General features: G+C 42.5%; 1 protein-coding gene across 1 annotated transcript in view; it reads right to left on the bottom strand.

Annotated features, from left to right (window-relative positions):
- The window catches only part of lrrk1 (leucine-rich repeat kinase 1), a 196,799-nt gene that overhangs the window by 131,700 nt on the left and 49,154 nt on the right, over positions 1-15,945 (bottom strand). The window contains exon 3 of the mRNA XM_084005722.1: positions 9,447-9,670. Within this exon, the coding sequence (XP_083861848.1) occupies positions 9,447-9,670 (224 nt within the window). The remainder of the gene's footprint in view (positions 1-9,446; positions 9,671-15,945) is intronic.

The raw sequence follows: 15,945 nt of genomic DNA, 5'->3' as shown, positions 1-15,945 counted from the left end.
TTCTTTTAATGAGTCTGAGTCTTTTAAACTGTCTTCACTAACCAGCTGTTTGTCCACCATCAAACAATGGTTAAATTCAAATTACTTGCAATTAAATTCAGAAAAGACAGAGACCCTGATTATTGCACCCGAAAATCGCATCCCCTTTATCAAATCTCACTTGGGTATAGTAGGCTCCTCCGTCCAGACGAGTCTCCGGAACCTCGGGGTCATCTTTGACTCAGCCATGTCTCTTGAGCACCACACCAGCAAGCTGATTAGAAACTGCTTCTTCCAACTGAGGAACATCTCTAAGATAAGATCCATGGTGTCCAAAGCAGAACTTGAGATGATCATCCATGCCTTTATCTCCTCACGTCTAGATTACTGCAACAGCCTTTTCACATGTCTTAAACAAAAAGCACTTCATGGCCTCCAGGCTGTTCAGAACTCCGCAGCTAGACTTTTAACCCACACGAGAAAAAGTGCGCACATCACGCCGATTTTAGCAGAACTCCATTGGCTCCCAATCCATTTTAGAATTCATTTTAAAATCTTAGTTCTTACTTTCAGGGCTTTACATGGTCAAGCCCCCTCCTACATTTTAGAGCTGCTAAAATCTTATACCCCCTCACGCTCCCTCAGATCCTCTGGTAAATGCCTGCTTACCATCCCGCTCACTCATTTTAAATCCAGAGGGGACAGAGCCTTCCAAGCTGTTGCCCCCAGACTTTGGAACGCCCTACCACTGTCCCTACGCACTTTAAACTCCATCAAATCTTTTAAAAAGGATCTGAAATCCCTGCTGTTTCGACTGGCTTTTACGTAGGGGTGGGTTTTCTGTGTTTTGTCGTAACTTTGTTTTATATTGCCATGCTATTATGTTTCTATGCTCCTTTGTATTTTAATTGTCTATTCTTATTTTACTCTTTGACTCTGTTGTGAAGCACTTTGTGAACCCCTTCTATGAAAAGTGCTATACAAATAAATTTTGCTTGCTTGCTTGCTTGATAATGGTAATACATCAAAATACCTGGTAGTCTTTGTGAAACAAATACAACATTTTAGAGTCATGGTAGATGATGTTTGACAAAAACATCAGAATTTTACCTCAAAACTTATTTTTTTTTTTTTTACAGTGGTTTCAAATCTGCCTGTGCGACAGTGAATGGCTTACTCAATTTGTGAAGCCACAGTTGAGTTGCCACTTACCAATTAGCTCAGTGCGATAGACAATGGTCTTTGGTTTCAGAAATTGTGGATTTCAGCCTGAACTGGTGCAAAATTAACATTATAATGTCAACTGTCTTGCCTTCCTATTCTCCTGTTTGTTGCTCAGAATTGCCTAAATTTGCCAAAAATAGCCCAGACCCGACCCATTGCTGCGCAGCAGCTATAATTCTGTTTATTTTTAAAAATTTAGTTACACTACTCCCTTCTTCAGGAGGAAATGACACACAGCAAAGAAGTAGCCGGGGGAATTGAACCCTGGGTCCCTACAGCAAGGGTATAACCCCTCTTTCTGGGGCATCTAAGCGAGCTATACTACTCACTGGACAAAGGCTTTTGAAAGTTTGTTACAAGTCACATGATCTAGAGATACAGTTTGAGGTTGTGAGTTCAAGGCCTGGTGTCATGATCTGTGTTTTTGTCATGTTCTGTTTCCTTGGTTTTGATTTCCTGTTTTATTTTGTCCTCAGTGTCATTTCCTGTCTCGTACTTCCTGGTCCTTGTTGTTTCCGCTGTCTTGACTCCCCCACCCTCTCGTGTTGATTACCATGCCTGCCCTGATGTGTTTCACCTGTTCCTCGTCAGCTCCCTGCCTCCCTGTGTATATAGTCTGTAGCTGTGTCCCAATTCAGGGTCTGCAGCCTTCGGAGGCTGCATTCGAAGGCCGCTTATGTCACAGAGCTGCGCGAAGGATGCACCGCTACTATCCTTCGCGGCCTCCCATATCCCAAGATGCTTTTTTAAATGTGTACACGGCACCGGCAGCAGTGCCGTGTACACATTTAAATGTAAGTAACAGGTTTTTGCTTAACGCCGGACGTTCAAGGGGCCTTAAAACATATTTAAATGTTAAAATGCGTGAAGTTAATAATGCTAATACGTGTAGCCACCGGAATGTAGGGCCAGCTACGTGATGTAGCTAAAGGCTGTTTGTACGAGGAGCTCTGTTAACGTTAGCCTTTAAATGTAACGTAAGCCTAAAACCCTTCACTTTCAAATGTTACAAGCTCGATGGTAACTTATATCTTATTGTAACCGTGAAGCTGTTAAGTTAATTTGTTCTCGTTGTAAGTTGTGTAGGCTACAGTTCGCTCCTCTCCTGCGCCCAAAGCTGAATGCAGCTGAATATATAACGTTAACGATGGGTTGTGAGCCCCGCTGTATTTGTAGGCTGTAAAACTGTAAACGTTTGGATTGAATACAGAGCTAACCTTAGGATCATTATTACTGTTAATATCGTTATTATATCGTACAATCATTTTGCCTGTTGACGTAACTGCTTTACATGTCGTGTTGTTGTAGGGAGCAAGGAGCAGACGGAGGAATTTATTAAACTCCGGGGTGAGAACGACCACCTCTTTACAGGGGCCAAGAACACCGCCACACTTGGATGGAGGTTACTGTTAAGGCATAAATAAATAGACCATTTGTTCTCTATACATATCTGTAAGTAAAAGTTACATACATTAACCCAAGTTCTGTACAGAGATGAATCTTTACATATTTGTTATGTGATCTTGTGTGTGTTTAACTTGTATCAATGCTTCTCTCTTGTATCAATGCTTCTGTCTTGTTTAGAACAATCCTGCAAAAAATGTCCATGAAGCACTCCTTTTTCAAGACTTTTTAAATAAACACTTTACAGACAATTGCTGTTGTTTAAGTGATTGATTTCCTCTGCCTTAGGAATGCAAAGATCCAGGGACAGGGCAGGGAGTCGGTGGGAGGCCCACTGCTGCCACCTGGCCCTGGTTTGTCCTCATGGATGAGGTATTGGAGAGGACATGAGATTACAGAGGGAGATTGAGGAAAGAAGAGAGAGAGAGAGCAGAGAGAGAATGGAAAGACTTTTTGGTTTGTTGGAGAGAGCGATTGAGAGGCGTTAATTTTCTTTTGGGTGTGGATGTTTTTTTTCTGTTCAATTAAGTTCTGTTAGTAAGTTGTTAATGAAAAATATTGTGTATATAGTTTAATTAAAATCGTATTACCTACACTATCTGTTCCACTTCTTATTTACAACTAAAGTTAACTTCTGAACTGCTTTTCAGTGACAGGAAAGTACATTTATTTTTGGTCATTAAATATTTACAGTTACAGTAAGTCGGGTGGGTGGGTGTTAACATGTAGAACTAAAAAGATCATCAGAAATAACTATTTACAGGGAACATATATACAGTGTCGGCTGAGCAGGAGTCCCTGGTGGTGCTGCTGGACTGGATGGGATGCCACAATAAGGACCCTGGAGTCTTCTGGCAATGAGTGGGACATCATCTGGGAGGTGGGGGTGTGGGATGCATGTCTCCACTGTCCACCACATCGTCCATCATCGGGGTTTGCAGGGCTGATGCAATTGACGGCTGCCATGTCACTAAAATGTTTAAAAGAGAGGCAAGAATAAAATATTAATACTAAATACTACTGCACAACATTTAAACATCCCACCACAAAATACTTCAAGAAACAAAACTGTTTACAAAACACTTAAAATAGGAATAGCTTTAAAATGATTTTACTTGCCCTCTAAAGGTAATCATGGTCGAGTAAACCCTCCTCCAGGGCAGACACCTCGGCAGACAGCTGGTCCCGCCACGGTGCTCCACTGGCTGCCTCCAACCCGTTCTCCCCCTCATCCTCCTGCATGTCGTCCTGCACTTCATCCTCTGGGGCCATGATGTCACCAGCACCCAGGCATGATGGAGCGTGCCCTGGAGTGATGAGCGTTGAAGCGCTGGGCTCCCACACCTTGCACTGGTCTTTTGTAGGGAGTGATGAGGGGGAGTGGATGTTGGAGGCATGGGTATCCACCGTCTGCCAAGATGAAGTACCCTGGAGGAGGGTAGATGCCACGCCTGAACAGTGGGCTGTGCCGGAGGACCCTGGAGTCGTGCACCGACCCCGGCCAGCCCACATACGTGTCGATGAATCGGCCCTGATGGTCACAAACTGCTTGCAGGAGAATGGAAGGAAACAGTTTTCTGTTTCTATAGCACTGACCATCAGGGCCGCTTGGTGGCTTGATCCTGACGTGGCAGCCGTCGATTGCTCCAGCAGCTTTTCGAAAAGCTCTGTGTCTTGCCAGCCCTGCAAACCCCTGAGTTACTGCCGCCAGGTCGTCTGCGGTCTTGGGGAGGTAGATGACCCTGTGGCGAATGGCCACCACCTCCTCAGTAACTCGATGGACGATGCGGTGAACAGTGGAGCGAGGCATCCCAAACACCCTTGAGACCACCCTGTATGATGTCCCACTCGCCAGCCAGAAGAGAAAGACCAAGGTCTCTATTGTGGCACCCCATCCATGTCGTCTTTCCTGGTGGAGAAGGTCCAGCAGCACCGCCAGGGACTCTCTGCTCAGCCTGAAGTCCTTGGTCGTGTCGTGATTGTCAAAATAAAGTTGAAAAATGGGAACGTTGAGGTTGATGCGGCAGTACAGTGGCATTGTCTGGATGGATAAAGGAGGTAAGAACAGGAGGACATACATGATTGAACAATAGCTATTGAATTTCAGTCAATACGACTATTCTAATTAATGTTAAAGCTTAGACCAATAATGCTTTATCTGTCCATCTATACACTTTGGCTTCTCAATATTTACAGGGCTCGTACACATTTTACTATTCAATTCATTCACTTTATAAACCAAGCATTTAAACTAAAATTCAAGCACTTTTCAGACCTTGAAAAACACAGCATTAAAATGTCAGCATTTTCAAAGATTTTAGATTTGAAACACCTGTGCGAACCCTGTATTACGTCTTATGATTAAATGACATTAACCATGTCAATCTATACTTAATATGGCTTGTCACTTAACGGTATCGTTTATTAACAGGAATATTAATTACCACGGAGTACGCTAGCTATGTATGAACATTAATATCGGTTAAAATAACGGCTTTAACGTTACCTCCCCACGGCTCTCTCCCAGCCGGAGATAAACGAGCCGCCGGTGTCGCCGCAGCCGCCTCTCCTGTTCCTCCAACAAAAAATAAATGAAAAATAGCAAAAGCAAAACCTCTGGCTCCATGTCGTCTGTCAGTTGTATTGTCTGTCGTCTGTCAGTTGTGTTTTCTGTAATGTCGTTTGTCAGTTGTATTAATGTAATGTCGTCTGTCCGCTGTATTTTAAGTTGTGACCGGTGTTTTTCCCGGGCTTGGCCGGCAGAAGTGATGACGTCGCGACGCAATCAGGAAATGCTCCGTAGGTTAGACCGTCCCATTTACCGACGGTTGACCCAGCCTCCGGAGGAGTCTCCGAAGGTGTTGCCTCCGTAGACCGCATAGGCTGGGTCCTCCGAAGGCTGCAGACCCTGAATTGGGACACAGCTTACGTGTTTCCCCTGTCTCATTGTTGGTTCATTGTTGCTGTCGATGTTGCTGTCGCTGTCACCCCCTGCATGTTGCACCACGTCTGGTTTATTCGTCTCTGCGTCCTGCCTCCCGTGTCCCTTCGTGTTTTGGTTCCTTTCTTGTAAGTGTTTATTTGATCGTTTTTTGCCTTTGTTGTTTTTTGGTTGATACTTTGTTCTGGTCTTAGTTCTTGTTTTGTATTTAGTTTATTATTTAAATAAATCTTTCTTTTTAACTGCATTTTGGTCCTCACCTCCCCTTTTTTCCGAGTCTCCGTCTTGCCCCGAACGTGACACCTGGTTGATGCAGAGTCAACCATGTTAATGCCTACTGAGGTGATGTGTGGATTAGTGACAGACAATTTAAAAAATATTAAACGCTTATTTTACAGACAATTTTACTAATGTATTTGTCTCGTCCTCATACTTTTCCATGATCGGCCTCATCCCATGGCTGCTGTACCCTGCTGACTGGCTTAGTCAAGTTGTGAAGCTGCACATAAGTTCAGTGATAAAGGAAGGTCTTTGATGTCAGAGGCCAAGCCTTAACTGATGCAAAAATCATATTGTAATGCTGACTTTGGGGGTTTGTCGATGCCGGGAATTGAACCGTGATCTCCCAGGGGAAAGGGCGAGGTTTGGTGTGTTGGGCCTGGGAGCTGGCCCCATGGTGGCTGTCATGTGTGACTTAAGAGCTGATTGCCCTATGAATTGCACCATATGGTCTGGTCTTCCCCCCTCTACAAACCAGTTGTGACATACCAACAGTGATTACTGTGAACAGAACAAAGAAGAACAGAAGAGAGAGAGAGAGAGAGAGAACAGAACAAACTTCAGAGAATCAAGGTGAGCTACATATATAATATCTTATTTCAGCATGCTTGACCCTAGCTGAGGACTTTTATGGTGAAAAGTGGACTAAGCATTTGTTTCTTGTTATGTTTTGTTCGTTTGCTTGTTTGTTTGGCTTGTAAAAGAGGGTTTTGCCGAGATTTCCATTATTGTTACAATACGTAACATTTTGAGTACTTGTTACATAACACTGAAAAGTATATTAACATTATTTAAATCAATGTGAAAACTTTGTGGGGTTCCCTCACTTTCTCATGACTCTGTTCCACTGTCACAATTAGTACGTACAGTATGTACTCTGATTCCTTTCATTGGACCATGCATTATTTTATTGTTTGCAGATAGCTTACAATAAGGCGCAGTAGTTACCCTGGATTGATGGAACTAAAACTCTTTTGTCTCCCCTTTCTGCAATGTTACCATTGCTGGAGATTACACAAATTCACCTACTGAGGACAGCATGATGTGTCTGGCCTGTCATGTTGCTGATTCCACTGGACCTATGCTGACTTTTGACCTGTTCTCCCCAGAGACCTACACAGCCTCTCCTGTTCTGTTGGACTATCTTTAAGTAAATGTTTTTCTCATTAAAATGTTTTGAATGTTTGTTCAATGTCAACATGATAAATGACCACAATATAACATGAACTCAATTGATCTGTAGAATACAATATGGTTCTTTATAGAACCCTCAGAAGACAAGACGGTTATTGGTGAAAACGTTTCAAAAGGGATGTTTTTAGAACCCCCTGTGTGAGGTCATGAAACCCTTGAAACATGAAAGGATTCTTAGTGGAACTCCCTGTGCGGGTTTGAGATGAAACCCTTGAAAAACGTAAGGGTTCTTAGTGGAACTCCCTGTGCGGGTTCTAGATAAAAACCCTTGGAAAACGAAAGGGTTCTTGGTGGAACCCCCAGTATGGGTTATTTGTAGAACCTCTCATGGGGGGTTCTGGATGGAACCTTACACACACAGTTCTAGGTATAACCCTTTATGTTGGGTTCTAGGTAGAACCCTCCAAAAGGGTTCCAGGTGGAAAAAGGGCTCTCCTATGAGGACAAGCCGAATAACCTTACATGGTTCTACTTAGCACTTTTATTTCTAAGAGTGTAGTTCCTAGTTTTAAGAAATGGGCGTTTGATCCGGTCTCCGGTTGGCCGTGGGCAGCCGACATTATGTATTTACTGTAAAGAGTACGAGCAGAGCCTGGCTGGGAACGCTGTGTTTATTGTTGGAGCCTCGTGGTTCAGAATTGAATCGTTAAAAAAACAACAGAAACACAACCGGTAACAGGACAGGTGCGTGGTCGGCCCAGCCCATCACGCTCTCCCCGTCAAATGGCAATGATGCAATAGAATAATAACAATAAGCAAGGAAGCACCCGGATCAAACTAACAGCATGGCAGGCTCGGAGGGCATGGTGGAACGGAGCTAATGTTCTTCTTACGTAACTCACGCAAGTTTGACCATGGAATAATTTGTATTTACTGGCATCACTTGTGCTATCAGTCTGTGTTCCCCCAGAGGTCTACATTAGCAGCTTATATGAGTCCAGAGACCAGACCAAGCTAGGTGGAGAAACCAGAGACTGGTCCAAACAACAAGGTCGATGCTATATTTATGTCTAGATGACCTTATTTGGAATGTTGATGGAGCAGCTAACAATGATAGCACCCATCAATCAAGACTCTGGTGTTTGGTCACACAGGAGTTCTCATTTCCAATCTAACTGAATTCTAGCACACTTAATGAATATATACTCAAAATAAAAACACTTCTTCTGGTTATGGCGGCCATGTGAGTAGACATTGCTCTGCTGTTGAATACTATTAATTCCTGCTAAAATACTCTTCAGCAACAAAACGTACAAGCGTGGATATTCTACGATGCAGAGGACGAGGTAATTAGCCTACAAGCTAAGCCACAAGCGCAAGAGTCAAAGAACACTACTCTGGAGGATAGGCTCTTGGACTTGTAAACCAGGTCTCAACTGAATATTTGAGACCTGTCAACACCCGGAGGGCGCCGCAGGACAGGATCCATGTTCTTTTTTGGAAAAATGGATTCCAGAAGCCCCGGGTACAGCAGCTCTGCAACCCTCGGTTGTTTTGGAAAGGGCGCACCGAATTAGACCGATGGAGGACGCCAGGACCAACGAGAACACTACTAATCAACTTCCTGTGGCACGGGCCAAGAGAGACGTCCGATATAAGGACCAGCAGGTATAGTTTTACCCGACTTAGCTGCAGGAGTACACCAGCTGAGGAAACAATTCGACCCGGTTCGCCAGCAACGGCGCAAGGTATCTGACATCCTGCAAGACTGTTGGTTACTTATAAGGACAGAACCTATACTTTTTAAAACCCCAGCATTAAATAAATACAATAAAAACATACAAGATATATGCACAAAATATACAGAATGTAGAGGCCCATTATTTCACTGTATTTGGCAACGTAGAAAAAATGTAAATGTTCTGGGAAGAGGAAAGAATCATCATTGAAAAAATAATTTCAAAACAAACTGTATTGGACCCAAAGCTATTTCTGTTAGGTTTCTATCCAGAAAAGCATAACTATAGTAAGATTACTTACGAAGATTGAGCGAAGATTCATAGACATCAGTCTGCTTAACGCCAAAAAATGTATTGCATTGTTATGGAAAACAGTTCACAGACGAAGCACTAACCAATGGATAAGACAGCTGTTGTGAACTTTACCATTAGAAAGGATAACTTACATATTAAAGGCTCAACAGCATACATTTAAGAGTATAAATGTCCTTCATCAATCATATCATGTTTTGTGTATTAGCAAATTCATACTGTGCCTTATGGATGTCAATGACTGTACTTCACAATGTTAAAATACCAATACAAATATTGTGGCAAAAAATAAAAACACTTCTTACAAAGGCCAGCTAAAAATCTGCCACCATATCACTGTAACCTATTTCCACCCCACATTACATTACATGTACCACCACAATACTACAGTGATGACCGTGTGAACTTCATGTATATATTTTGGCAGTGCTCACCCCGCTGATCTGGGGCATCCCCTCGCTGCAGTCCACACAGCAGGCCTGTTGGATCAGCTCCCTGGCTGCCTCCCCCTCTCCGTCTTCATATGCAGCCTGGATATTGTCCAAAGTGGGAGAAAGAACCAGTGCAGGGCCGGGCCCCGGACCCCCCACCAATGATGCCTTGGCTCCCATTTCCTCCCCGGGACCTGGCAGAGCACAGGGCAGAGTGAAGAGGATTGCTGAGGAGGAAAGAGATCACAAGGAGACTGAACACATTAGAGTAGTCCTGTTAGCAGCAGGCACCCAGAATTTTGTATAACCTCATGTCTTAAAGTTTTCTTTGTTCAGGTTACAGCTTTATGTGTTGAACTGTTTATTACTTTAGTATCCCCATTGCTGACCTAAATGTTATCAGAGGCCTGGTAGTCATGATGTCTTGTTCTGCATGAAGATTAACTGTCAATGACGCATTATCTCCTATGCCTTTAAAAGACTCAAGTCACAACACTGATTTGAGCACTTTCTCTGTAGTATCCTCATACGTTCATACATTCCTCTTGATCAAGATTAAAGTCAGACGTCGACTTTACTTCTGTCTCTGATCTCCTACTTGGGTGAATTTATTTGTTTACGGACAAATTCTTTTAACAGGTCAGCTTATTGAAGAATGCTCTCCTGACCAGTGTGGGGCACGTTACTTTAAAAAAAGCAATCAGTTATAGTTACTTCTCCCAAAAATTAACTGAAGCAGTTTCTGAGTTACAAATTATAAAAGTAAGTAGTTATTATGGAAAGTAACTATTGCGTTACTTTCAAGTTCATTTTAAGTGCTCAAATGTGTCAAAGAATTTGGAGCCCACCTTCACCCCTCTTTAACGGAACTTAAAATACATAAATGGACACTTAATACAATACATCATTAACAGAAACAGTATACACAAATGTAAACTATTTTAATGTTGCTGTGGGACAAAGTTAGACTAGCCTATATGTATTATTGTATAATGTTTATAGAGTGGATCAATACAAATATCACAATAGAAGTTTTGGAAAATTTGATATTTATTGCACCTCAAGAGGCCACAACTGGGCGTTTTCTCTGTGTAACTTCAGAGGGAAGTAAGTGACCCGGCCGAGAGTGGTCTGATGAAAACAGCTTCAATGAGTTAATAATTATAGTAACACACCGCAATTTTTGGCAGTAACAGTAACAGCGTTAAAATGATGGGAAGACTAATCAATTACATTACTTGTTACTGAAAAAAGTAACGGCATTAGTAACGCCATTATTTTTAACGCTGTTATTCCCATCACTGCTCCTGACACAGCTGAAGGAACTAGTACACACTAATAATAGTGTAATAGCCTAGTAAAAGATGAAAAAAAACAGTACAGCAGTGGCAACTTAATTATCACAGAGGAAATTATTTCATATTTCTTCTCAATGATACATAATTGCTCATTACCACAGGACAGTAATAGATGGATGAGCCCTGATCACCATACAAAACACAAGTAGTTCGGGGTGAAATTCCATTATCAGGATAATCGTCAAAGACATGGGAGGAGATGAAAATGTCATGACACAATTTATCCTGATAAATTATTGGGATTCACAATATTAACCCGATAATCATCAAAATATGACTAAGACTCTTAAAATAGCACTTAAATATTCTGGAATCAATTTTGATTAAATTAGTTAAGAAACTAACATTTTACTGTGCCACAGATTACACATCTGTTTTTAGTTCCCATCCTCTTTAGTGAAAAACAATTGTTGGGACCTCACCATTAGGACTACACAATGCGGCCTACAAAAGCCTCCACATGCGGTCAGAACAAAGGGACAAAGGAGATAAAAAACTACAACTGCCATTTTAGTTTCACCTCGCACCAAGGTGCGAAGTGCAACGTCACACAACTGGCGCCCTATTGGCTGACAACCACAGGTACCCCAGGGGTTCCCCGGGAGCAGCTGTGAGCTATATAAACAGGCGCCGCCTTAAGAACTCTCTCTTCCATCGCAACACCACATTGCAACAGGAGGTGGACTCGTCCACCGCAGCACACCGCTGCAACAGGAGACCAACTTATAACGTCTGCAGCGTTTCCTTTGTCCTAGGCCACAGTCTTCTCCCCGAGCTCGCTGGACGAGCGACAGACTGTTTTTCCCCGTTTTCCGCGACTCGCCCCTTTTCTTTTACTCATTTTTGGATCCTGACAGATCGCCACCCGCGGAAGGAAGAAACACAAACTGTTTTCTTTATTCGAGCTTGATCAACGAGAGGAAAAACGCCCCGCTCTCGTCTGGACTTAGCCGACTCATCACGTCCCCCGCTGACGCCGGGGACTCACGAACTACCGCCGCCGCCCGCCATCGCCGGGACGGACTCGCAGCCTACGCAACGACACCAGTAAGAGGCTATCAGTCTGGGCAGAGACATAAGTTTGATAGTGTAGGATATGCTTGTAATTCTTGTTAACGTGTTTTAAGTTTTGATCACGGACCGCCGAGTCCGTTGCTTCCTGTGTTGTTGTATTTGAATGCTGATTGTGCACCCACGCCGCTGGGTTTCATCTCGGTAACAATGCGTGTCCAACCTCGGACACATTTACGAGCTCAGTAAGTGATCTACCATCAGTTAAAAGACCGGGGTCCTGCCGAACGAACGCCAGTTCATTCACGGGCTCCCGTGTGATGGTAATAGCTTACTGATCCTTTGTGTATTACGCGCGCATTCTCTCTCTCTCTTATGTGACACCGTAAAAATATTTCTTAACTAAATACAGTGATGCCAGGAAGTTTTAGTGCTCAGTCAGGCCTGTTTTGCATCATTCTGTAGATACATTATTTCTTGGTAAACAAGATGAAACCTCTGCTCTCAATCAAATAAAACAAACAATGCTCATTTATATAGCGCTTTTATTCAAAGCGCTTTACAGGAATCACTGACATTCACCCATTCACGCACACATTCACACACCGACGGCGGAGTCAACCACACAGGGCGACAGCCAGCTCGTCAGGAGCAATTAGGGTGAAGTGTCTTGCTCAGGGACACCAGGCACTCAGCTAGGAGGAGCCGGGGATCGAACCGGCAATTTTGCGGTTGCCAGCCAACCCGCTCTACCTCCTGAGCTAAACCCCCCTGGCTCTCACATTCAGTGAGACTGGTTTTTCATTTCACCGGCCAACACTAGTTCGTCTTTCAGCTGTGTTTCAGCTAAGTGGTCCTGCTTCCTGCAGCTTTCCCGTGATAAATTAAGACAGAGCAAATCTATATGAGAATGCCTGAGGGAGCGAAACCATTAGACCTTCCACCATTAATACTCAATACCCTATCAGGGCCTCACATGGCCCGTCTGGGGAAGCTAAAAAAAGACCTGGAGAGCGATGAAGCTCTCCAGGTCTCACTCACAAGCTTTCACTTGTCCCTCTGGTTGAGTTCAGTGAGGAGATAAAACGGTCTGCTACCCGACTGATAATGTGTTGTTACTCTAGTGACCCTGCTCTACTTCTGATATATGAACAAACAACAGTGGAGACTAAACATCAGTCATCGTAGCCATAAAAAACTCCAATGGAGATACATACTCCAGCCAAGGATGAACCAAGGATGAACCTCCCAAACTATATTCTTTCAAACGATCTAACGATTATGTTTGCGATTAATCGACTAATCTAACAATTCATTTTTAATTTCACTTGATTACTTGATCAATGTAACAATTCACACAATATGGATATCAAAACATTAACATTTCCATATTTACTAAATATTTCTTTAACATGGCACTTAGAGCATTGTTCCTAAATTAAATGAATTATTATATTAATTCATTAACAATTAAATTGTGCAAAAATAATGGATTCTGATGCCAGATGCAGCATCTATCAAAATAAATGATAATAAGAAAAGTCACCCAGGAGGAATACAAAATTAAAAATCTTACAAATTAGTAGATCAGCTGAAAAAAAGTGTTTTTCTTTCGTCTTTTAGAACTGACAGCCTATGTAAAATAGTGTATTGAACAGCCAAGCTCATGACACATCTCATGCTCCTTGGCCTTAAACACTTAAACACTACCCTGCAGATCATTGCTCCTCAACAAAAGTATCTCCAAAATGAAATAAAATGCAGACAGATGAGCATTGCAAAATAATACATCTGAAGCCATCAAAAAGAATAGCTGAAATTTAAATTGTCAGATGTCTACTGCTTGTTACTTGGAACTGATTGGCCCTTTTTTTAAAAAAAATTCTGATGAATTTTAATGTATGTGAATCTCAAACTCAAATAAAACAGGTACATATTAAAGAGGTAGACATCACAACAGTTTCTTCTTCTCATACTTCTTTTGGTTATTAGCCTATTATTATTTGTATTATTATGAATAATAATAAAAAGGTATGGCAGCTGTTATCCCTACGACTATGAAGGATTGGGTGTAACTTGAATAAACACATTATTTTCCTATAAATTATTCACAATAAAAGTACCCCCTTACTATGTTATTTTAAGGCTTTTATTGTGAAGTGGCAAAACAGGAAATGTCGGGTTTCCATCAGCGGTAACTTAACACAAGTCCTATTCAGCTGAAAGAACACGAAACGGTAAAATAAAAGAAGAGAGACGTTTTCTGAAAGTACTCGCAGAGAAACTGAACTTCAGACCACAGAGTTCCAGTTAGAAGCTACAAAAGTCCTGAGAGCGGAACACAGAGACTTTTAAACGTCTTTGCTGCTCAGACATGATGAGTCTCTCACAGAGGGGAGAAGGGGGACTGTCCTGGGCCGCGGCCCCCCGGCTTCTGTCACTCCGCCCCGCAGGAGCTGCTGCTGACAGACGGCCACGGTTATGTAGGGCCCTATGAAATCCGTTTTCATTTTTTCCAGATTCTGTTTTATTTCTTTTCTGTTTTAATTTTTCTAAATTCTGTTTTACAATTTTAGACCTTTTCCAAATTATGTCTTATCATGTGGTTGATGAATCAAAATTAAGAAATTTACTGAAGAAAATACTATAAAATTCTAGTAGTTCTATAATTCTAATTCCTTGTCATTCAGAGACCATACAAATATCCACAAATATGTAAGTGTATGTGCAATCATTTATGGAGGAGTCACATAGGCAGTCTGGTGTCTGTCTGGTTTCAATGGTCCCAACATGCTGATTCAGAAACATTTCTATTAAAAAAAACATTCTGTGATCAATATTTTACAAAACGATTTAAAAAAATGAATCACATGTCAGTTCATGATCAGTGTCAGAGTGAAGCTTTCAGGGGAATTTCGAGAACATAAACCAACTGTTTCACTTTCCCTCTTACCGCAATAAGGAAGCAGCTTCACATCCACTGTGGACACATTTAATCCCGATATGGTTAACAGGACAACTAAACTAAATAAATCACACTCAGGACTAGAACTATTTACTGCCTGGCTGCACCATGAGAAACAGAATGGCTGCATCAAAGCTCCCAGACAGCAGGTTAGTAAATTATGTTCACAAAGTGATAGACAAAAATTGTTGGTACCACACCAGTGTTACTACATGTCATTGTCCATCGACACAATCAGCTACCTAGTTTACATAAACCTACACCATTTTTACCAAATTTGCAAGATGTTTTTTAGATTTTCTGCATTTTTTGCATCTATCAAAAAGTGTTTAGAGTTGTTTGACTACCGTAGAGCTACAAACATCCAAAATGTCAATTGAGAATCTCATCCACCTCGTTGCTCAAAGCAAGACGCTGAATGACAAACAGTCTAAAGACTATAAAGATGCAGAGATGAAGGACAGATTGTGGCGAGCAATCACGAGCAGTTTGGGATTGGGGGACGTACTACAGCCTGTTAAGGGTCAGTTGGATTGCGAAAATTGGTGGTCTTCTTTCTCTTCTTTTCCCAGTAGTGCTGCAAACTAGACCACAAACATCATGAAGTCACCTGGAACCAATCGGAATAGTTGCAGCCTGCTTCCTTTTCTTCTTTCAAGAATGAAACAATCACAATATTTTCCATCCATCATCTCTCGGCGCAATGCAAGTTTTGACCAGCGCAGCCTTGCGCACGGTCATTTTGGCAGTTTGGTAGATCGCCTGCGCCGAGATGGGTGTGGCGGCGCAGCAGTGGGAGCTTGATTCAGATTCAGCTAGGGCGCAGTGGAAGTTTTGTGCCAAAAAGCCGCGGTGAGACTGCACCGAAAGCCCGCCAGCTCCAACCTGGTCTACTCTCGGCGAATTACAGCTGGCGGAGTGGCAGTTTGGCTCACCGGCGCGCAGTGCGCACACGTCACCAAGACCTCACAGGCAGGTTTCCACAGTTCCAGGCACATTTAAATGCAATAAATAAGTGCAAGTTTCATCATTGTCAACTCAATGACAGAAGACAGCAGCAGCAGCAGCAGCGCCAGATGGCTGAGAGAGATGTGAATTCGTTAGTTTGCATCACAGCTGTGTTAATTCAGTCAGGCTGAGTTTCCGTTACGCATGCCATCCGCCTTTG

Source organism: Eutrigla gurnardus, assembly GCF_963514095.1.
Source record: "Eutrigla gurnardus genome assembly, chromosome: 1".
NCBI classification, from domain to species: domain Eukaryota; kingdom Metazoa; phylum Chordata; class Actinopteri; order Perciformes; family Triglidae; genus Eutrigla; species Eutrigla gurnardus.
Note: the sequence above shows the minus strand (reverse complement) of the source record. Positions and strands in the feature narration are given on the sequence as shown.